The sequence below is a fragment of the Argopecten irradians genome, chromosome 12 (assembly GCF_041381155.1).
Source record: "Argopecten irradians isolate NY chromosome 12, Ai_NY, whole genome shotgun sequence".
NCBI classification, from domain to species: Eukaryota; Metazoa; Mollusca; class Bivalvia; order Pectinida; family Pectinidae; genus Argopecten; species Argopecten irradians.
The window spans coordinates 40,740,713-40,764,893 of record NC_091145.1 but is presented as its reverse complement, the minus strand read 5'-3'; the positions used below and the strand labels follow the sequence as shown (position 1 = coordinate 40,764,893).

General features: G+C 36.7%; 1 protein-coding gene across 2 annotated transcripts; it reads right to left on the bottom strand.

The window, feature by feature from the left end:
- Positions 1–540: 540 nt before the first annotated feature.
- Positions 541–22,499, bottom strand: LOC138305191 (ankyrin repeat domain-containing protein 10-like). 2 transcript variants are annotated; one of them, XM_069245624.1, is made up of 5 exons: positions 22,440–22,499; positions 13,196–13,414; positions 11,187–11,380; positions 10,283–10,411; positions 541–7,664 (listed from the first exon to the last, which is right to left on the bottom strand). In XM_069245624.1, the coding sequence occupies exons 2-5, from the start codon at positions 13,362–13,364 to the stop codon at positions 7,458–7,460; spliced, it is 699 nt and encodes a 232-aa protein (XP_069101725.1). In that variant the 5' UTR covers positions 13,365–13,414; positions 22,440–22,499; the 3' UTR covers positions 541–7,457. The 2 variants fall into 2 exon arrangements, with proteins under 2 accessions (XP_069101725.1, XP_069101726.1); XM_069245625.1 differs by lacking the exon at positions 22,440–22,499 and having other exon boundaries at positions 13,196–13,964.
- Between the last annotated feature and the right edge of the window lie 1,682 nt (positions 22,500–24,181).

The window sequence follows — 24,181 nt, the reverse complement described above, 5'->3', positions numbered from 1 at the left end:
GAGCGTAGTGGAGTTTAGACATTGTGGTTTCTGAGCGTAGTGAAGTTTAGACACTGTGGTTTCCGAGCGTAGTGGAGTTTAGACATTGTGGTTTCTGAGCGTAGAGAAGTTTAGACACTGTGGTTTCGAAGGATAGTGGAGTTTAGACACTGTGGTTTCCGAGCGTAGTGGAGTTTAGACACTGTGGTTTCCGAGCGTAGTGGAGTTTAGACACTGTGGTTTCCGAGCGTAGTGGAGTTTAGACACTGTGGTTTCCGAGCGTAGTGGAGTTTAGACACTGTGGTTTCCGAGCGTAGTGGAGTTTAGACACTGGGGTTTCCGAGGATGAGAGCTACCATAAAACATATCATAGTATGATGTCATTTGGAAATTTATGACGTTGCTCAAGCGTTCATTAACGCAGTGAATTAGTGATTCGATCATTAAAATGATTTTTATTATTATTTACTTTTTCATTTCCACTAATGTTCCTTAGCGGTCAAACACTTAAAATGACATACTTAATAGGCTCTGATACATAAAAGTACAAAAGTCAAGTCATCCCCTGTATAGTTTAATATACATGTGTTTACTATGGAAAGTTGTGGAATGTCATTACAATGTGTATACATATCTCCTCACAACTGTTAGACAGTTGGATAAACAAATTTTTGGACTGATCAATAAAATCAATTATATAATTCAAGATAAAAGCAATAAAACAATACCCTTGGTAAGCTATAGAAAACAATGCTCTTGGTAAGCTTTACAATACAATACCCTTGGTAAGCTTTACAAAACAATACCCTTGGTAAGCTATAGAAAACAATACCACTGGTAAGCTTTACAAAACAATACCCTTGGTAAGCTTTACAAAACAATACCCTTGGTAAGCTTTACAAAACAATACCCTTGGTAAGCTTTACAAAACAATGCTCTTGGTAAGTTTTACAAAACAATACCCTTGGTAAGCTTTACAAAACAATGCTCTTGGTAAGCTTTACAAAACAATACCCTTGGTAAGTTTTACAAAACAATGCTCTCGGTAAGTTTTACAAAACAATACCCTTGGTAAGCTTTACAAAACAATGCTCTTGGTAAGCTATAGAAAACAATACCACTGGTAAGCTATAGAAAACAATGCTCTTGGTAAGCTTTACAAAACAATACCCTTGGTAAGCTTTACAAAACAATACCCTTGGTAAGCTTTACAAAACAATACCCTTGGTAAGCTTTACAAAACAATGCTCTTGGTAAGTTTTACAAAACAATGCTCTTGGTAAGCTTTACAAAACAATACCCTTGGTAAGTTTTACAAAACAATACCCTTGGTAAGCTTTACGAAACAATGCTCTTGGTAAGCTATAGAAAACAATGCTCTTGGTAAGCTTTACAAAACAATGCTCTCGATAAGTTTTATAAAACAATACCCTTGGTAAGCTTTACAAAACAATGCTCTTGGTAAGTTTTACAAAACAATACCCTTGGTAAGCTTTACAAAACAATGCTCTTGGTAAGCTTTACAAAACAATACCCTTGGTAAGCTTTACAAAACAATGCTCTTGGTAAGCTTTACAAAACAATACCCTTGGTAAGCTTTACAAAACAATACCCTTGGTAAGCTATAGAAAACAATACCACTGGTAAGCTATAGAAAACAATGCTCTTGGTAAGTTTTACAAAACAATACCCTTGGTAAGCTTTACAAAACAATGCTCTTGGTAAGCTTTACAAAACAATGCTCTTGGTAAGTTTTACAAAACAATACCCTTGGTAAGCTTTACAAAACAATACCCTTGGTAAGCTTTACAAAACAATACCCTTGGTAAGCTTTACAAAACAATACCCTTGGTAAGTTTTACAAAACAATACCCTTGGTAAGCTTTACAAAACAATACCCTTGGTAAGCTTTACAAAACAATACCCTTGGTAAGCTTTACAAAACAATGCTCTTGGTAAGTTTTACAAAACAATGCTCTTGGTAAGCTTTACAAAACAATACCCTTGGTAAGCTTTACAAAACAATACCCTTGGTAAGCTTTACAAAACAATGCTCTTGGTAAGTTTTACAAAACAATGCTCTTGGTAAGTTTTACAAAACAATACCATTGGTAAGCTTTCCAAAGCATACCCTTGGTAATCTATAGAAAACAATACCCTTGGTAAGCTATAGAAAACAATACCCTTGGTAAGCTTTACAAAACAATAACATTGGTAAGCTTTATATCAACTTTCTGTAACAAAAGGAAATAGTTTAACAGTACTGAAATTTCTCCATAATGAATTATGGGGAAAGTCCATGTTGATGATTTCCTATGGAGAATTTTAAAGTTATGTAACTTAATCACCAAGGCAATACCAATACATTGTTAAACACTTTTATATATCTGTGTTTATAGAAATGTTGCTACATTTGAGTTACACTTAATCATTATCAATATCTTCTGGCTTCATGCTTCCAGGGGTATCATGTCAGAGACTGAAATTCAATTTAAAATAATTGTTTCAGATGATATAAATGTTTCTCAATTAAAATATGTCGTTTTTGCATTTCATTTATAAAACTATAAAATAGTACAATATACACTATAGTTGTGGTTACTCTGAGATATAAGCATAGCATTCATGGCTAATTCCTTTGGTGAGAAGACAACTTAATTTTCCACTGTATCTCTAATTCAGAATTGTTTTGTGTACAGTACATCCCTTATTGATAGCCATAAAACAATCGGCTAGGCATTAATGTTAGCTTGTTTGATTCTAGATAGAAATTACCAGAGATTGTCAAATGGACAACAGTGATTGAAAAGGCAATGTGTCAAGGGGACAAAGATTTACAAATAGACAGTGACTGTACATTGCACATTAATGTGCAAGGGAATATATTGTCAAGGGTGTGGGGGGAGCTGTAAAGGTGGGGGAGGGGAGCTGTAGAGGTGGGGGAGGGGAGCTGTAGAGGAGAAGCGATGATTGTCAAAGAGGCAAGGATTGTCAATTTGGAATGATGATTAAAAAAGGGCAATTGTGATTGAGCAATGACAATCAAGGGGACAATTGTAAAGACTGCTAAAGAGCAATGGTAATCAAGGCATAAAATCAAGGGGGCAATGTTTGCCAAATGGGTTAGGGTATCAATGGTAATCAAGGCCAAAAATCAAGGGGGCAATGTTTGTCAAATGGGTTAGGGTATCAATGGTAATCAAGGCCAAAACTCAAGGGGGCAATGCTTGTCAAATGAGTTAGGGTATCAATGGTAATCAAGGCCAAAACTCAAGGGGGCAATGTTTGTCAAATGAGTTAGGGTATCAATGGTAATCAAGGCCAAAAATCAAGGGGGCAATGTTTGTCAAATGGGTTAGGGTATCAATGGTAATCAAGGCCAAAACTCAAGGGGGCAATGCTTGTCAAATGAGTTAGGGTATCAATGGTAATCAAGGCATAAAATCAAGGGGGCAATGCTTGTCAAATGAGTTAGGGTATCAATGGTAATCAAGGCCAAAACTCAAGGGGGCAATGTTTGTCAAATGAGTTAGGGTATCAATGGTAATCAAGGCCAAAACTCAAGGGGGCAATGTTTGTCAAATGAGTTAGGGTATCAATGGTAATCAAGGCCAAAACTCAAGGGGGCAATGTTTGTCAAATGAGTTAGGGTATCAATGGTAATCAAGGCCAAAACTCAAGGGGGCAATGTTTGTCAAATGGGTTAGGGTATCAATGGTAATCAAGGCATAAAATCAAGGGGGCAATGCTTGTCAAATGGGTTAGGGTATCAATGGTAATCAAGGCATAAAATCAAGGGGGCAATGTTTGTCAAATGGGTTAGGGTATCAATGGTAATCAAGGCATAAAATCAAGGGGGCAATGTTTGTCAAATGGGTAAGGGTATCAATGGTAATCAAGGCCAAAAATCAAGGGGGCAATGTTTGTCAAATGAGTTAGGGTATCAATGGTAATCAAGGCCAAAACTCAAGGGGGCAATGTTTGTCAAATGGGTAAGGGTATCAATGGTAATCAAGGCCAAAACTCAAGGGGGCAATGTTTGTCAATCAAATGAGTTAGGGTATCAATGGTAATCAAGGCCAAAACTCAAGGGGGCAATGTTTGTCAAATGAGTTAGGGTATCAATGGTAATCAAGGCCAAAATCAAGGGGGCAATGTTTGTCAAATGGGTTAGGGTATCAATGGTAATCAAGGCCAAAATCAAGGGGGCAATGTTTGTCAAATGGGTTAGGGTTAAAAAGCAATGATTCTGTACGGGGCCCATATGTAAGGGGGGGGGGGGGGGTGTCAAAAGGGCAATGACTGTGGATAGAATGTTGATTGTCTATGTGTGGGGACATTCGTTGGCATGGAGCAATGATCATAAAATAGGTAGAGCCCAGGGAAATAGTCACCTTGACATAACTTATCTGGAAAGTATACATTCTTTAAATTATTAAATGATAGTCAAGTAAGTAATTAATATCAAGGGTTTATGATTTTGTCAAGTGGGTTATAACAATCTTGGAGGCAATGACTCCAAAAGCAATGTTCTCCATTGGGCCCATATGTAAGGGATGTCAAAGGGGCAATAATAGTAACGTAGACATCAATTCACAAGGAGTCGATTAATTGTTGAGAGGGGGAATGGTTGTAAAGGGGCAATGATTATCAAATGGATAGAGCACAGGGTAAACTTTAGGTATCCTTTTAGGAAGGTGCATATCCTTTAAATGTGAATATCATAGAAATTGTACTAGATAAAACAATGCATTATAAAATTATCTATCTGATGCTATAACACAATGGCAACCTTAATTCAAGTTTTCTCAGTTGTCCTTATTACATACACCTATCTCTTAATTTGAGGACCAAGTCAATTTTTGTTAATGCAAGTTACATTAGGATCATAGAATCCTGTCTTTTGTCTTCACCTTGAGGCCAGAAAAAAAATATGATCCCACCAAATGGGCTTAAGGCCTAGTAAATATAGTGCTACCTCAGAGTCTGCGGCAAGGAACCTACACCCCACCTAAGGGCCTGCAGCCAAACAATCATCCATCTGGTTAAGTTACTATAATCAGACCGTGTACCCATCATATAAGGCCCCTCTTATATGTGTTTCTATAAAAAGTCAAGTGTAATGTAAAATGTATCAAATGGAGCACCTGCTCAAATATTGTCTGATTCAATTAAAGCTATGTACATGTTATTGAAATAAAAATAAGAAAGACATTATTAAAGCATAAAGCATTGCACAATTATTAAAAATAAATTGGGAGACATGATTTATCATTAAAGCTAACAATTATAAAGTATCACAATACATAATACCAACAGTGTATGGCTTTAATTGTGATGTTAAATACAAGTAAAATATAAACAACCAAAACCAAACACTGCTATCCAACAAATACACAAAAAGTTCTGTAAATAAATCACCATCCACAGTAACATGGCACATATTTGATTGGTTTGTTATGTGATTGAATCATGGAATGTATATGTGATGTGCACAAGATGCACAACAAAAATGCACAGTAAATAAATCAATCCTGTGATATTAAAGCTGGATAACAGTTAATTGATGAAGTCAACATATAAATATATCTAGACATTCTGTTTATATTGACAACACATTGACGACACATTGATACAGGATAGATGTGATACAATGATCCCATTACGTCAAAACTACTTTACTTAAATGGTGGCCAATTGTTATCAACATCAAAGTAATGACTGGTAATAGAGAGAAGAAATTCTTAATAAATCACACCAGCAAGAAAATTTGTTTTTGAAATAAAATCAAAAGGGAGATAACTCTAATGTATTCAGAGAACAAACATCTTCATATTTCAACCTTCTGCAATCAGAAGCTCTTGATTACTTCAGTGTAATTGAAACTATATATATATATACCATGGCAACATTTCAAAATAGTGGTATGATTCCATAAATATAAGAAATCAGTTTTTTTAAATTAAAATGAAGAAAATTGCACTATCATATACACAACAAGTAAAGCAGGAAATGCTTTCAGGAAAATATAACATAAATAAATATCTCAACTTCCATGTTATATATGTCTGCTTAAGTGTGATAAGCTGAGAAATATTGAACTAAACTAGTAAAGGTAAGTCCTAAAACATGCTAAGAAATCTGAGTCAAATCCTACGTTCAGTATCACATCAATATAAACTTCTATCAAACAACATAACTTATCAACCAAACAAGTATCTGAGACATACAAAATATTTCACATAGAATATTGTTTATTCTCTGTGCACATTTATACATCACTAAATTAAATGCATGATGTACAAATGCATATAATATTGTGGAAATGAAATGTATATCAAGATTTAGAGAAGAAACTCTATGCCTCTATTAAACAAAATACATCTGCAATGTATGTCTTAGATTTTGTGTTATAGAGCCCCATACTACATATAAACATATACAAGTATATCTTTTGCGGAATAATTTCACAACCTGGCATAATTCTATCAAATTCTACCTTAAAACAGAAGTGAACTCTAAAGAGGAAAGTACTATAGAATTTGCTTAAAAAGGTTTGTAGCTGAAAAAATATAATTACATGTTGAGCAGTATAAGTTGAACCTAATTAAGACATTTGGAGAATTAGAACTCCCCACCAGAAGTTGTGGTGGATTTGTTGATGTAATAAAAAGATCAAACATGGACCACATTTACCTCTGTTGTCTATCACCTTAATTGGTAAAGTTAGGACCCAGATAGAAAATTCAAACCGTATTTGCCGTAATTAGTGCCCCTACACCTAATAGCGCCCTAAATTACCCATCCCATGGATTTGCTGTATTAATAATGTTTTAAAACTGTGATGCTTATAACATCAGCATTGTACCCCACATAACATAAACTTGTGAGTCTTTCACATGTGAATCACAACATAATAATGTGTCTCACAGGAAAGAAGGCATATATATGTTGACTGTAAATTAATATGCCAGGAGTACAGAATGAGTTAAGATATGGCTGACTTTTAGTTTTTTTTGTCCCCAAATTGTGTTTTGTTTTCCTTATAAGTGTCATCCATTGTTACAATTTTTAAGCGTTCATGGCGCTGATCATGGCAAATACGGTAGATCTTATGTGACAGAGCATACAGACACAACCAATGCAAAATTCATCCTCGATACTCCAGGGGTTCCGATCACTTACAATCTCTACACCCCTGGACTATCTCATTGTAAATCTAGAGGCAACAGAACAGGTCTTTTAGTCCTTTGATTGACTGCTATGTGTGGCTTGAAATTGGGCATCGCTCTCTCTGCAGTTTTCAAAGACATTTTTTGCAGGCCTGTGATTGGTTCAGATTTGTTCCCCTGAGCTGCCTTCAGTTTTACTATGAGATAGTCCAGGGGTGTGGAGATCGGAAAAACTGGAGTATCAAGGATGTACAAAATTATGCCTCTCCTGATCACTATACACGGTAATTTAATAATGTCTGAAGCCTAGCTAAACTCATCCAGCAATATATAGTCCTTGATCTTTGTTGGCATATTCAGTGTGTTCATCTTGAGAACCAAGGACTCCCCAAGTCCTTCCCTGACCTTGATCCGACACAACTGCTGCAGAGATGGAGGGTTCTTTGATAATTTCAAAAGCCAATCACAGAACTGTTTATGAACGCCCAGCTGCTTTGGAATGTCTCCAGTTTTCTGCAAAGAGAACAAGAGGTCCAAGGGCCTTAACGGTCAGCTGATTTTCTTGGCAATAGTTGTATAGGAAATAAATTAGATATGGTGTAATGGTAGCCATCTTCGATTTGGGATCAACCAGAGATGTAACAATACTTTGTCAAGATCATATCAGGATCATTTCAGGCAAGTTTCAGCCAAATTGCACTGATTTAACTTCAGAGGAAGTTCAAAATATGTTTTCAAGCTTATACAAAGTTTCTATAAGATGTCTGTTATATGTTTATAACAATACTGTGAAATCATTCATTTTCGTGGGGGTTTAATTTTTTGTGGATTTCATTTTTTGACCAAAATCAACGAATTTTCATCCCCACAAAAATATATATACCTATACCAATGTCATGTAAGTTTATGCATTCATACATTGTAGGATGATTATTACCTCACTACATAAGGTCTATTTCAGGGACAAGCATGACAAGTTAAAAGTTGGAAAATATTGTTCAAACAAAAATAGTTTTCAGAATTTCATAGACTTCATCTACATGTACATGATTGATTGAGTATATCATGACTCTATCAATGTGACACGCTAATTGTTTGTTGGACACATCTGTAAAAACACTGGCTGAGTACAGACTCTAGATTGTGATTGTAACTGTGTTGTGTGGTAGAGCTTAGTTCCGCTTGAGAGATCAAACAATACAGGTGACAGTGTCAACTGTGTATTTTAACGGTAATGTGTAGGTCTTCTCCACGAATTTAAGTGCCAACGAAATTGTAAAATTTTAGAATCCATGAAAATTGAGCCCAACAGAAATAAATGATTTCACAGTAACACTGGTTATAGAACAAGAGGCCCATGGGCCTTAACATTCATCTGACTATTGGCACAATACAACACTCAAAGAATATAGTAGTGGCAAACAAGTAAGGCAATACAAAGAACTCATTTAATAGAAGAAGTTCAGGTTCAAATCCTTAGGTTTAATCCCCGATTAACTTTTAAGAAGTTCAGGTTCTGATATATTTGATGAATTAGACTATTAAGGAAGGTCTCTTGGTCCCCACCATGCTACAAGTCCAATATCCAATCTCTAGGACTCAAGAAGTCTTTTAAAGACTTAAGCCTATTTGACCCCTGTGACCTTGAATGAAGGTCAAGGTCATTCCTTTGAACACACTTGATAGCCCTTCATCCCACCATACCACAGGCCCAATATCAGGTCTCTAGACCTCTTAGTTATTCTCAAGAAGTTGTTTAAAGATTTAGCCTATATGACCCCTATGACCTTGAATGAGGGTCAAGGTCATACATTTGAACAAACCTGGTAGCCCTTTATCCCAGCATGCTACAGGCCCAACATCAGTACCCTGGGCATTCAGGTTCTTGAGAAGAAGTTGTTTAAAATATTTTAGCCTTTTTGACCCCTGTGACCTCGAATGAAGATCAAGTTCATTCATTTGAATGAATTTGGTAGCCCTTTATCCCAGTATGCCATAGGCCAAATATAAGTGCCCTGGACCTCTTAGTTATTCACAAGAGGTTGTTTAAGGGATTATAGCCTATTTGACCCCTTTGACTTTGAATGAAGGTCAAGTTCATTTATAGAACAAACTTTGTAGCACTTCATCTCAGCATGCTACTGGCCAAATATTAGTACTCTGGGCCTTCTGGTTCTTGAAAAGAAGTCGATTAAAAGATTTTAGCCTATTTGACCTCTATGACCTTAATGGAAGGTCAAGGTCATTCACTCGAAAAAACTTAGTAGCCCTTCATCCCAGCATGCTAGAGGCCCAATATCAGTACTCTGGGCTTTCTGGTTCTTGAGAAGAAGTTGTTTAAAATATTTTAACCTTTTTGATCCCTATGACTTTGAATGAGGGTCAAGGTCATACACTTGAACAAACTTGGTAGCACTTCATCACAGCATTCTACAGGCTCAATATCAGTTCTCTGGGCCTTTTGGTTCTTGAGAAGAAATCATTTAAAGGTTTTAGCCTATTTGACCCCTGTGACCTTAAATGAAGGTCAAGGTCATTCATTTGAAGAAAATTGGTAGCACTTCATCCAAGCATGCCAAAAACCCAATATAAGGTCTCTAGATTTTAGCCTATTTTAAACCTGTTACCTTGAATGAAGATCAAATGTCATTCATTTGAACAAACCTGGTAGCCCTTTATCCAAGCATGCTACATGCCCAATATCAGTACCCTGGGCCTTCTGGTTCTTGAGAAGAAGTAGTTTAAAGATTTTAGCCTTTTTGAACCCTGTGACTTTGAATGAAGTTCAAGGTCATCACTTGAACAAACTGGGTAGCCTTTCATCCCAGCATGTTACAGGCCCAATATCAGTACCCTGGGCCTTCTGGTTCTTGAGAAGAAGTTTTTTTAAGGATTTTAGCATTTTTGACCCCGATGACCTTGAATGAAGATCAAGGTCATTCATTTGAACAAACTTGGTAGCCATTCATCCAAGTATGTCACAAGCAGACTTTGTTTTTGTGTAAGGGCTTTGCATTCACTGTCAACAGGCACTTGATGACCTCTTACCACTGCTTTTTGTGTGAAGGATTCAAACATTTGTTTGATGTACCTGTTCTTCTATATCTGTGATTCTTTGTCATAACACTAACCTTGTTTTTATATGAGGGTTTCGCCCCAGCTGCCAACAAGTACTTGATGACCTCCAGCTGACCACTAGATGCTGCTAAGTACATTGGTGTCATACCCCAGTTATCCACCTGGTTCACATTGGCTCCATGCTGAAGGCACAGAAAACTTGTTATATTTAAATCAGCATGATGTTATAACTGTAAGATTCAAGAAAAAGATAATTAAATACTGGTTTTACTATTAAAAATTCAACATATTTTTCAACTCCCCATTCACATGAGAATTTTTATCTAAAGATAAAACAGAAAATTTGCTCCTTATGATAGGTTATCTTAAGAATTTTAAACAAATCACAATTATATCTTGATAACACAACTCAGATGTCTGTAGCCAACCTGTATCTGACCTTGACCTTATTGGTATCACTTGTAACACAACTCAGATGTCTGTAGCCAACCTGTATCTGACCTTGACCTTATTGGTATCACTTGTAACACAACACAGATGTCTGTAGCCGACCTGTATCTGACCTTGACCTTATTGGTATCACTTGTAACACAACTCAGACGTCGCTGTAGCCGACCTGTATCTGACCTTGACCTTATTGGTATCACTTGTAACACAACTCAGATGTCTGTAGCCAACCTGTATCTGACCTTGACCTTATTGGTATCACTTGTAACACAACTCAGATGTCTGTAGCCAACCTGTATCTGACCTTGACCTTATTGGTATCACTTGTAACACAACACAGATGTCTGTAGCCTACCAGTATCTGACCTTTTAATTATTAGTATAACTTGTAACACAACTCTGATGTCTGTAGTCGACCATATTTGTAAGTGACCTTGACCTTATTTATTGGTATCACTTGTAACATACCACAGAAGTCTATAACTGACCTATATGTGACCTTGAACTTACTTGTATAAGGAGTAAGGCACAGTCCGGGTATAGACCGACCACAGCATGTAGCGGTGTCCCTCCATGTCGACAGTGAATGTTCACAGAGGCACCAGACTTGAGGAGTTCCTCCACACATGACTTGTAGCCTTTATAAGCTGCCCAGTACAGCGGTGTCTTACCATAGTAGTCCTGGTGGTTCAGACTTCTGGTTCCTATCAAAAATAAATATTTTAAGGAACAATAACTTCGTCATCTTTATTAGTTTATTACTTACATACATGTACACATTTAGGCTGGTCTTTGTAATTAACATGTGTATGAATCTTTTTTTTTTGCCATTTTGACCCCTTTTGTCCCCGCCCCTCTGCTCCCAGGGGGTTGGCCAGAACCAATTAGATATGATGTTAAAATGCTATCTCAGGCTAATGATTCTAACCAAGTTAGACTCATTTCCAATGAAAACTGAGCAAAATAGACTTTGTCTTAGGTGAGCTTAAAACCAAGGCATTAGTGTATATCAGTAGCTTAACTTGTTTGAAATAATGAAACTGAGATTTTGACCTATAAATGTACAAGTGGTCACCTCAGCAAATAGGCAAACATATTATGAAGGATATTTTTGTCAAAAAAAATAAATAAAAAACACAATAAAATAAACATAATTAGATCAAATGCACTGATATACTATTTATTCTGTAATAATCAAAGGTACTTTTCAAGGTCACTGGACAAATAGGATTATAATTTTTCAATGATTACTACTTAATCAGGATGACGTAGAGAAGCCTGATATTTAATTGACCTGTAAAATATCATATGTGATTAAAGAATTTTGAGTTTATTTGATAACTAACCTTCACCTATGATATTCAAGATCTCAGATCTTGGATGCAGTGTCCTTTTTGAATTATATCAGTTCAGATATTCAAGTATCATATATATACTGATAACTAAGCAGAGCTATAGGTAGTTCCTAAAGATGCTCCACCGTCCACAGAGTATAAACGATGTTCATCATTTGAAAAAGAACTAGTGTTTAATCATGTATGTCTTATTAACACAAAAAATAATATAAAATACATGTGCAGTCAGTACCTCATTCCATTTAGAATGTAGTGTCACAAGATTTTTTTTTGGGATGCAATTACTTATTTTTAATATTTCTATCTTCAAATAAAATAAGAAGCTCAAACTTTTCAAATGTGGTAATGGTGTAAAGTAAGTATTTTTTGTAACTCATAAGACTAATTCTTCTGCTCCTGTTTTTGATAGAGAAACAAGAGGCCCAGATGGCCTGTATCGCTCACCTGGTTTGTAATGCCAAGTGATGTTCTAAATACAGGTTCATTGTTTCTTTTCTGAAGGAATTTGAATATTTACCTCTAATTTCCCTATTGGGCCCCGCCCCTCCTGCCCCCACGGGGTCAGAGCCAATATTTATACAAGTTCTGTTTCCCTTCCCCCAAGGATGTTTGTGGCCAAAGTTGGTTACAATCCATGCAGAACTCTAGGACAAGTAGCGATTTATAGGATTTACCTCTATTTCCCCTATTTGGTCCTGCCCCTCCTGCCCCCGGGGGGTCAGAGCCAAGATTTATACAAGTTATGTTCCCCTTTCCCCAAGGATATTTGTGGCCAAATTTGGCTATTATCCATGAAGAACTTTAGGACAAGTAGCAATTTATAGGATTTACCTCTAATTTCCTATTGGGCCCCAGCCCTCCTGCCCCCAGAGGGTCAGAGCCAAAATTTATACAAGTTCTGCTCCCCTTCCCCCAAGGATGTTTGTGGCCAAATTTGGTTACAATCCATGCAGAACTCTATGACAAGTAGCGATTTAAAGGAAATGTTGACAGACAGATGACGGATGGATGGACGGACGGACAGACGACGGACCGACGGATGGACGGTGGGCCATGACATAAGCTCACCAGCCTTTCAGGCCAGGTGAGCTAAAATTATCCTGAATCAGTGGTGGAGCATCTTTAATCATACAAATTCAAAAAATATAGATATGCAACACTAACCTGATTTGCTTAAAATTTCTTGTATTCTTGAAATATTCCCATGGCTAGCTGCGTAGTGAAGGTCAGTCCAGTTGTAGTTAAAACTAGGGGGAGGTAACTTGTAGCTGTAGATGTAGGAGTCTTTGTTTGGTGGGTTACACCACATCAAACTACTGGCTTTACCTCCCATCTCTCTCCTCCTCACTCACACAACATGGCCGATCAGGGACTGATGGAAGTCTGAACAAATAATATCACAATAACCACATCAAACTACTGGCTTTACCTCCCATCTCTCTCCTCCTCACTCACACAACATGGCCGATCAGGGACTGATGGAAGTCTGAACAAATAATATCACAATAACCACATCAAACTACTGGCTTTACCTCCCATCTCTCTCCTCCTCACTCACACAACATGGCCGATCAGGGACTGATGGAAGTCTGAACAAATAATATCACAATAACCACATCAAACTACTGGCTTTACCTCCCATCTCTCTCCTCCTCACTCACACAACATGGCCGATCAGGGACTAATGGAAGTCTGAACAAATAATATCACAATAACCACATCAAACTAATGGCTTTACCTCCCTTCTCGATCACCTCCTCACTCACACAACATGGCCGATCAAGGAATGGTGGAAGCCTATGAACAAATAATATCACAATAACCACATCAAACTACTGGCTTTACCTCCCATCTCTCTCCTCCTCACTCACACAACATGGCCGATCAGGGACTGGTGGAAGTCTGAACAAATAATATCACAATAACCACATCAAACTACTGGCTTTACCTCCCATCTCTCTCTCCTCCTCACTCACAACAACATGGCCGATTCAGGGACTGGTGGAAGTCTGAACAAATAATATCACAATAACCACATCAAACTACTGGCTTTACCTCCCATCTCTCTCCTCCTCACTCACACAATATGGCCGATCAGGGACTGATGGAAGTCTGAACAAATAATATCACAATAACTACATCAAACTACTGGCTTTACCTCCCATCTCTCTCCTCCTCACTCACACAACATGGCCGATCAGGGACTAATGGAAGTCTGAACAAATAATATCACAATAACACATCAAACTACTGGCTTTACCTCCCATCTCTCTCCTCCTCACTCACACAACATGGCGATCAGGGACTATGGAAGTCTAACAAATAATATCACAATAACATACAGGTTCATTGTTTCTTTTCTGAAGGAATTCGAATATTTACCTCTAATTCTCCTATTGGGCCCCATCCCTCCTGCCCCCAGGGGGGGGGGGGGTCAGAGCCAAAATTTATACAAGTTCTGTTCCCCTTCCCCCATGGATGTTTGTGGCTAAATTTGGTTACAATCCATGGAGAACTCTAGGACAAGTAGCAATTTATAGGATTTACCTATATTTCCTCTATTGGGCACCGCCCCTCCTGCCCCCAGGGGTCAGAATAAAACTTTATACAAGTTCTGTTCCCCTTCCTCTAAGGACGTTTGTGGCCAAATTTGGTTACAATCCATGTAGAACTCTAGGACAAGTAGCGATTTATACGATTTACCTCTATTTCCTCTATTGGGCCCCACCCCTCCTGCCCCCGGGGGTCAGAGCCAAAATTTATACAAGTTCTATTCCCCTTCCCACATGGATGTTTGTGGCTAAATTTGGTTACAATCCATGCAGATCTCTAGGACAAGTAGCGATTTATAGGATTTACCTCTATTTCCCCTATTGGGCCCCGCCCCTCCTGCCCCCAGGGGGTCAGAGCCAAAATTTATACAAGTTCTGTTCCCCTTCCCCCAAGGACGTTTGTGGCCAAATTTGGTTACAATCCATGTAGAACTCTATGACAAGTAGCGATTTATAGGATTTACCTCTATTTCCCCTATTGGGCCCCGCCCCTCCTGCCCCCGGGGGGTCAGAGCCAAAATTTATACAAGTTCTGTTCCCCTTCCCCCAAGGACGTTTGTGGCCAAATTTGGTTACAATCCATGTAGAACTCTAGGACAAGTAGCGATTTATAGGATTTACCTCTATTTCCCCTATTGGGCCCCGCCCCTCCTGCCCCCGGGGGGGTCAGAGCCAAAATTTATACAAGTTCTGTTCCCCTTCCCCCAAGGATGTTTGTGGCCAAATTTGGTTACAATCCATGCAGAACTCTAGGACAAGTAGCGATTTATAGGATTTACCTCTATTTCCCCTATTGGGCCCCGCCCCTCCTGCCCCCGGGGGGTCAGAGCCAAAATTTATACAAGTTCTGTTCCCCTTCCCCCATGGATGTTTGTTGCCAAATTTGGTTACAATCCATGCAGAACTCTAGGACAAGTAGCGATTTATAGGATTTACCTCTATTTCCTCTATTGTGCCCCACCCCTCTTTCCCCCGGGGGGTCAGAGCCAAAATTTATACAAGTTCTGTTCCCCATCCCCCAAGGGTGTTTGTGGCCAAATTTGGTTACAATCCATGCAGAACTCTATGACTAGTAGCGATTTAAAGGAAATGTTGACGGACGGACGGACGGACGGACGGACGGACGGACGGACGGACGGACGACGGACGCCGCACCATGACATAAGCTCACCGGCCCTTTGGGCCAGGTGAGCTAATAACCACATCAAACTACTGGCTTTACCTCCCATCTCTCTCCTCCTCACTCACACAACATGGCCGATCAGGGACTGATGGAAGTGGTTTGGAAGTGGACGGAATGGTTTGGTATATAAGGCTTGATAAATGCGACATTGGATAAAATTTAGAATGGAGAAAGTACGAGTTTCATAGCGATTACGGTATTAGAGAAAATGCGACTTTTCTCTAGAACACACCTGAAGCCCCAAGCCATTGACCCCGATTCGGGACCCCTGACATGTGACGTCACAAGGACAACGGGACGTACTCTACTCGCATAAGAAGAGTGGCGATTTGCGGTGTCTGCCATCTAATACAAGAGATCCCAGAGGGATCTTGGCGCCCACCAAAGAATGATCTATATCTGACAAAGGAAAGATGGATCTTTTCTCTACTTTTTAAACTTTTTCAAACATACTACAAATAAAATTTGAGACAGATCGCTTCAGTACCTTTTGTGAAATAGCGGTAACAAACTTCAACTTTCAAAATCCAAGATGACTCCTTGGCGGCCATCTTGTTAATCAATCGGTCCCAAATCGCAATATGCACAACTAGGGCCCTAGGGGAACCTACATGTGAAATTTGAGAAAGATCCATTCAATACTTTCTGAGAAATAGCGATAACAAACTTTGAATATCAAAATCCAAGATGGCTGCCTGGCAGCAATCTTGTTGACCGATCGGCCCCAAATCAAAATATGCCCAACTAGGGTCCTAGGGGAACCTACATATGAATTTTGAGACAGATCCCTTCATTACTTTCTGAGAATTAGCGATAACAAACTTTGGATAACAAAATCCAAGATGGCTGCCTGGCAGCCATCTTGTTGACTGATCGGTCCCAAAATGCAATATGCACAACTAGGGCCCTAGGGGAACCTACATATTAAATTTGAGAAAGATCCCGTCAGCACTTTTTGAGAAATAGGGATATCAAACCTTAAATATCAAAATCCAAGATGGCCACCTGGCGGCCATCTTGTTTTTCCTATCAGCCTCAAAATCTGTATGGCACAACTAGGGACCAAGGGTAACCTCCATGTGAAGTTTGAACAAAATCCCTTCAGTAGTTCTCAAGAAATATCGATAACAAACTTCAACTGCCAAAATCAAAGATGGCTGCCTGGCGGCCATCTTGTTTTTCCGATCAGCCTCAAAATCTGTATGGCACAAATATGGACCAAGGGGACCCTCCATGTGAAGTTTGAACAAAATCCCTGCAGCAGTTTTTAAGCAATAGTGATAACAATTAGCATTGTTTACGGACGGACAACGGACAACAGACGACGGACAGCGGACTACGGACGACGGACCACGGACGCAGGGCGATTTAAATAGCCCACCATCTGATGATTGTGGGCTAATAAAATATATGTTTGTAAATATCGATTTCGAAGACATAAATACCTGTGTACATGTCCGATACCTATTTAATATTATCCTCAATCACAGATATGAGTTTGGAATACGCCTGAAAATAGGGATTTATACCATGCATATGTTGATGTACCTGTCGTAGATAAATGAACATCTCTGTGCGATTTCTGCATAATTATACACAATAAAATGTAAATAATAACCCACGTACGTTGTATATCTGCAGTGTTTGACTTGGGTCGTTGAATGTCTACTGGTCAAACCAGCTTTACAAATTTCTGACTTTTTCATAAAACCTACCCATACCATTAAGTTATGATTCTGAACAGATTTTTTGCATATATGTAAATGCATCAACTAATTACGTCATATCTGAAATCGATCCATATGTTTTTTGATGAAATACTTTCAGCTTTCATACAATGTATAATACAGTACATTCGACGAATTGTTGATAGTTCGCTCAAGTTCATTCATTAGTGTCTTAATTGAAAAATAAATCAGGCATGGTTCAGACGAAAAAAATGAGACTGAACATGTCTATGTCTAATCCAAGTAGCAGATATCAAGTACAGAACATAATCAGAACTGTACTTCCGAATAGCCAATGTCGTGCTGCGTTACCAGGTAATCTCTATACCTTCGCTCAAGTTCATTCATTAGTGTCTTTAATTGAAAAATAAATCAGGCATGGTTCAGACGAAAAAAATGAGACTGAACATGTCTATGTCTAATCCAAGTAGCAGATATCAAGTACAGAACATAATCAGAACTGTACTTCCGAATAGCCAATGTCGTGCTGCGTTACCAGGTAATCTCTATACCTGTATACTGCTGTAACTAAAATGCATAGTCAACCGAGACTAATGAGGGGGCTAACCAGATTACATAAGAAAGGTGTTTAGTGACCTGTCATGCTTTGTTGATTAGCTCGCGTAAGGTGTCAAAAGTGAGATCACAGGTAAGTTAGCGATCGATGGACCATTATGTAATAATGTCATATTTGTTTACACTTATAAATCCTTGGTTAACAGTAAAATATACCGTTCGAACATAACAAATGTATCAATCACTAGATGTATACATTTCAGAAAGACTCATACATTTGTTTTGTATACATGTTTCTGGTTACATGTAAATGTATTTTTATAATAGAAACTACAAAATTATCTACAAAAGACATGTCGAGAAAGAACAATGCAAATATAATGCTCAATGTCAGAATTTTGATATTTCTGATATAGTTGCTAGATTTCGGAAATTCAATACGTTGTGAATTTTGGTCAATATCGATCATTAGATAATACCAATAACGTCACATCCGGTTATTCCCCAAATCAGCATGAGCAGCCGATTCCCTGATTAGCAGTCGATATACAGGTAAAAATCGAGCACTTTGGAAGGCGGTATCTCAGTACTGAAGTGGCTGATTCTCATGCGGTTTTCAACATTCTTGTCAGGAGATCAAACAGAATAACATATATAAATATCATTTTCCGTTCCGTGTACACTTTAAAATCAAATCCCACACACTGACAGCTTCAGTTTGCGGCTGCCATTTTTTATACCTATGGGGAGGGGAATCATGGGTAATCACCATCAATATGATGCTTTGAAGTAAGCTCATTATATAATCGAGTGGTTCAAACGCTCTTATGATCTGACAAAATTATCTTTATCCGGCAGAAGCTCAGTGCTATCTGCTCTTTATTTGCAAGTGTTCAAATGAATTCGACTACCTTTCAATATCACAAGTTGACAAAAAATGGAATATCCGTAACGGAAATAAAATTTCTTCATTCTCTTATGGGGGTTTCCTTCTCAAATGAGGGTTTTTGGACAAGGACAAAGTTCGAATATATGAATAAAAAATAAACAGATAATTCAGCTGCGTTATTTTTTTAACGTTGTGCTGTACATATCATCAGTACAGTGATTTAATAATTCCAGGGGCCTGTACGTACCTTTGCAATTGGGAAAAAATACATAGTATTTTTCTTGAAATATGTATATTCTTAAGAGTTTTTCTTTATTTGGGCAAAATTTCTATAGGGGAATGGGCCTTTATTCGGCCCCAAATGTACCTAAAAAATCACTGCAATAGGCACTGAAACATCTGGCTGCGCCCTTTAAGACATTGCCTTCAGTCATATTATTACGACCAGTAATGTTGGTAAATGAAAATAGACAAATATTACGCAGCAAAATAGAGCTCATTTGGCAAGTGGTGAGCAACATGTTATAGGAAATAAAGATTATAATAATGATGATGTTCGGTAGAACACTACGATATGGAAATAAAGATTATAATAATCATGATGTTCGGTAGAACACTACGATATGGAAATAAAGATAATAATAATCATGATGTTCGGTAGAACACTACGATATGGAAATAAAGATTATAATAATCATGATGTTCGGTAGAACACTACGATATGGAAATAAAGATAATAATAATCATGATGTTCGGTAGAACACTACGATATGGAAATAAAGATAATAATAATCATGATGTTCGGTAGAACACTACGATATGGAAATAAAGATAATAATAATCATGATGTTCGGTAGAACACTACGATATGGAAATAAAGATTATAATAATGATGATGTTCGGTAGAACACTACGATATGGAAATAAAGATTATAATAATGATGATGTTCAGTAGAACACTACGATATGGAAATAAAGATAATAATAATCATGATGTTCGGTAGAACACTACGATATGGAAATAAAGATTATAATAATCATGATGTTCGGTAGAACACTACGATATGGAAATAAAGATAATGATAATCATGATGTTCAGTAGAACACTACGATATGGAAATAAAGATTATAATAATCATGATGTTCGGTAGAACACTACGATATGGAAATAAAGATTATAATAATCATGATGTTCGGTAGAACACTACGATATGGAAATAAAGATAATAATAATCATGATGTTCGGTAGAACACTACGATATGGAAATAAAGATTATAATAATCATGATGTATTAGAGAACACTACGATATGGAAATAAAGATTATAAATAATCATGATGTTCAGTAGAACACTACGATATGGAAATAAAGATAATAATAATCATGATGTTCGGTAGAACACTACGATATGGAAATACAGATTATAATAATCATGATGTTCGGTAGAACACTACGATATGGAAATAAAGATTATAATAATCATGATGTTCGGTAGAACACTACGATATGGAAATAAAGATTATAATAATCATGATGTTCGGTAGAACACTACGATATGGAAATAAAGATTATAATAATCATGATGTTCAGTAGAACACTACGATATGGAAATAAAGATTATAATAATCATGATGTTCGGTAGAACACTACGATATGGAAATAAAGATTATAATAATCATGATGTTCGGTAGAACACTACGATATGGAAATAAAGATTATAATAATCATGATGTTCGGTAGAACACTACGATATGGAAATAAAGATTATAATAATCATGATGTTCGGTAGAACACTACGATATGGAAATAAAGATTATAATAATCATGATGTTCGGTAGAATACTACGATATGGAAATAAAGATTATAATAATCATGATGTTCGGTAGAACACTACGATATGGAAATAAAGATTATAATAATAATCATGATGTTCAGTAGAACACTACGATATGGAAATAAAGATAATAATAATCATGATGTTCGGTAGAACACTACGATATGGAAATAAAGATTATAATAATCATGATGTTCTGTAGAACACTACGATATGGAAATAAAGATTATAATAATCATGATGTTCGGTAGAACACTACGATATGGAAATAAAGATTATAATAATCATGATGTTCAGTAGAACACTACGATATGGAAATAAAGATTATAATAATCATGATGTTCAGTAGAACACTACGATATGGAAATAAAGATTACAATAATCATGATGTTCTGTAGAACACTACGATATGGAAATAAAGATTATAATAATCATGATGTTCGGTAGAACACTACGATATGGAAATAAAGATTATAATAATCATGATGTTCAGTAGAACACTACGATATGGAAATAAAGATTATAATAATCATGATGTTCTGTAGAACACTACGATATGGAAATAAAGATTATAATAATCATGATGTTCAGTAGAACACTACGATATGGAAATAAAGATTATAATAATCATGATGTTCAGTAGAACACTACGATATGGAAATAAAGATTATAATAATCATGATGTTCTGTAGAACACTACGATATGGAAATAAAGATTATAATAATCATGATGTTCGGTAGAACACTACGATATGGAAATAAAGATTATAATAATCATGATGTTCGTAGAACACTACGATATGGAAATAAAGATTATAATAATCATGATGTTCGGTAGAACACTACGATATGGAAATAAAGATTATAATAATCATGATGTTTGGTAGAACACTACGATATGGAAATAAAGATTAAATAATCATGATGTTCGGTAGAACACTACGATATGGAAATAAAGATAAGAATAATCATGATGTTCGGTAGAACACTACGATATGGAAATAAAGATTATAATAATCATGATGTTCGGTAGAACACTACGATATGGAAATAAAGATTATAATAATCATGATGTTCGGTAGAATAAGTAACGATATGGAAATAAAGATAGAATAATCATGATGTTCGGTAGAACACTACGATATGGAAATAAAGATTATAATAATCATGATGTTCGGTAGAACACTACGATATGGAAATAAAGATAAGAATAATCATGATGTTCGGTAGAACACTACGATATGGAAATAAAGATAATAATAATCATGATGTTCGGTAGAACACTACGATATGGAAATAAAGATTATAATAATCATGATGTTCGGTAGAACACTACGATATGCTTTGCTATATTTATATTTTGTTTACATGCTGCGCTCTTCTGAGCTCTTCTGAGGCTTTGCCTTAGGTCATATTAGAGTAATTTGTGGTCGTAAACTAGCCGCTCTGAGTTGGATTCAACTTGGGTAACATGACGCTAGGCCTGCTGATCATGACTACATGATCGATCATGAGTGTCTCACGTGCACGTGTACAATCAAAACACGATAAGAAATCCGGGGGTTAATTATATTTAGGATTCAATAATGCAAACATGATCCTTGACATAATCAACCGTGTGTTGGACAGAGTTCTATTTACATGGTAAGTGAATATTGAAGACAAACTTAACATCTGAATAGTTAATAACTACTTTTAGATCTTACCTGCAGCCAAACTTGTTTTTGTTTTGCTGGACTTGTTTACTTCCGGTTTCTGTTTCTGTTTGCGATTGCTGAAAATTGTTTTTATCAAATTCGATAATTATTAGTTTCATCAGAGATAAATGCATAAAAATCTCATATGAAAATTTGAGATTAATGGTTTTTAAACATCAAATGTTTTAAATAAGCATTTAGTAAAAAAATATTTTTCCATGGTTTTACGACAACCCGTAAACCTTTGCACATGTCAACAAACTTCCCCGGCACGCACATTTCTTACTTTGGGAAGCCCAGTTCACGTCGAAGTATTGGCCATGAATGGGTCTCTCGACAGACCAAAAGGACCCAGAGATGGTAGGAAAGCACTTTGACGATAAAACATTACGATGATTTAGTTTTATGTGTTAGAAGAATGCCCTATAAAGTTATGAACTCTATCGATAGTTACGTGTTACTGTAACGTACACGTTTGGTACAATCGATAGTAACAGATAACGTTAGAGTACATGTAGGCCTAACGTTACACTGTAGTGTACTTTAGGCATAGTCATACATACTGCTTCAGATTTAACTAATTAGGGTGTTTCAGTCCCATAATTACGAAAGAAAAAAAATGAGGATTAGTACTAGAAGTGGACAATTCCTGCTTGCATTGATAATTATAATCATCAGGTTGGGGACACTCCCATATATGCAGGACAGTCCTGCATTTGAGTTAGTCCTGTATTTGAGGGATAATTTTGTTATATACGCAAACGCAGGTTTCTGTGAAATGAAAACTGATAAATCTGTTTTAAACATTGTTATCAAAAAAGGGCGTAATAAGTTTTACATGGCATCATCACTAATACAACTTTCCACATTATTAATCAAATGGAAACAAATTTCATTGTCTAAATCTTTATAAAAGTCACAAACAAAATCACCTCTATTGCTTACTATGGGGTTAAAAATAGAACACAGGTAAAAGTCAATCAACCATCACATTTGCACTAAATTTCCCTGATGGTTATACACTCTATGGAGAGAACCTAAATTGTCACTTTATTACAAAGTGAGATCATATAATTCAATAGTTCATACACAAAAACATAAAATCTTCAATCAGTAATATGGCTATCTGAAAATTATGATGCCCTTTTTGATACAAATTTTTATAACAACTTTATCCATTTTCATTTAACAGAATCCTGCATTTGCGTAGCAAAATTATCCCTCAAATACAGGAATATTACTCAAATGCAGGACTATCCTGCATATACGGGTGTGTCCCCAACCTGACCATTGCTGTGACCACTAACTTTATTTATCCTGCAACCATGCAAATTGTCAGAATACACGTACTAGGCTGGCCAATAGATCTGTGGTTCTGTGGTCTGCTGGTATGAGTAAAATCTGGTGTTCGAAGGCCCGCTAATTAACTTACACATTCACTAGAGTCAAGCTAACTTACACATTCACTAGAGCCAAGCTAACTTGTAAAAATTAATTTAGATGAATTTAATTTCCATATATAGTTCTACATTGATATTGTGGACAAATAATATTCAATCATAAGCTTTGAAATAAATTTTGATTCACATATTTTATTTATTGATTTTGTTTGTTTGTTGATATGATCATTTCGAGTGGAATACCTATCGACATTATATCTACATTGAAGTCATGCTAAAGTTGCAGGTAATGTGTCATAATTCATGCTGTCAGAAACATTTTAATTGTCAATCTGTTTTAGTGCTTTTACA

What these genes read in the sequence shown, in the direction of transcription:
- LOC138305191 (XM_069245624.1), bottom strand. Translation starts at nt 13,364, where the DNA reads ATGGGAGGTAAAGCCAGTAGTTTGATGTGGTGTAACCCACCAAACAAA. An exon ending in AGAAATTTTAAGCAAATCAG is followed by an intron (nt 11,381 to 13,195) that starts GTTAGTGTTGCA and finishes TATTTTTGATAG; the next exon opens with GAACCAGAAGTCTGAACCAC. An exon ending in AACCCTCATATAAAAACAAG is followed by an intron (nt 7,665 to 10,282) that starts GTTAGTGTTATG and finishes TTCTCTTTGCAG; the next exon opens with AAAACTGGAGACATTCCAAA.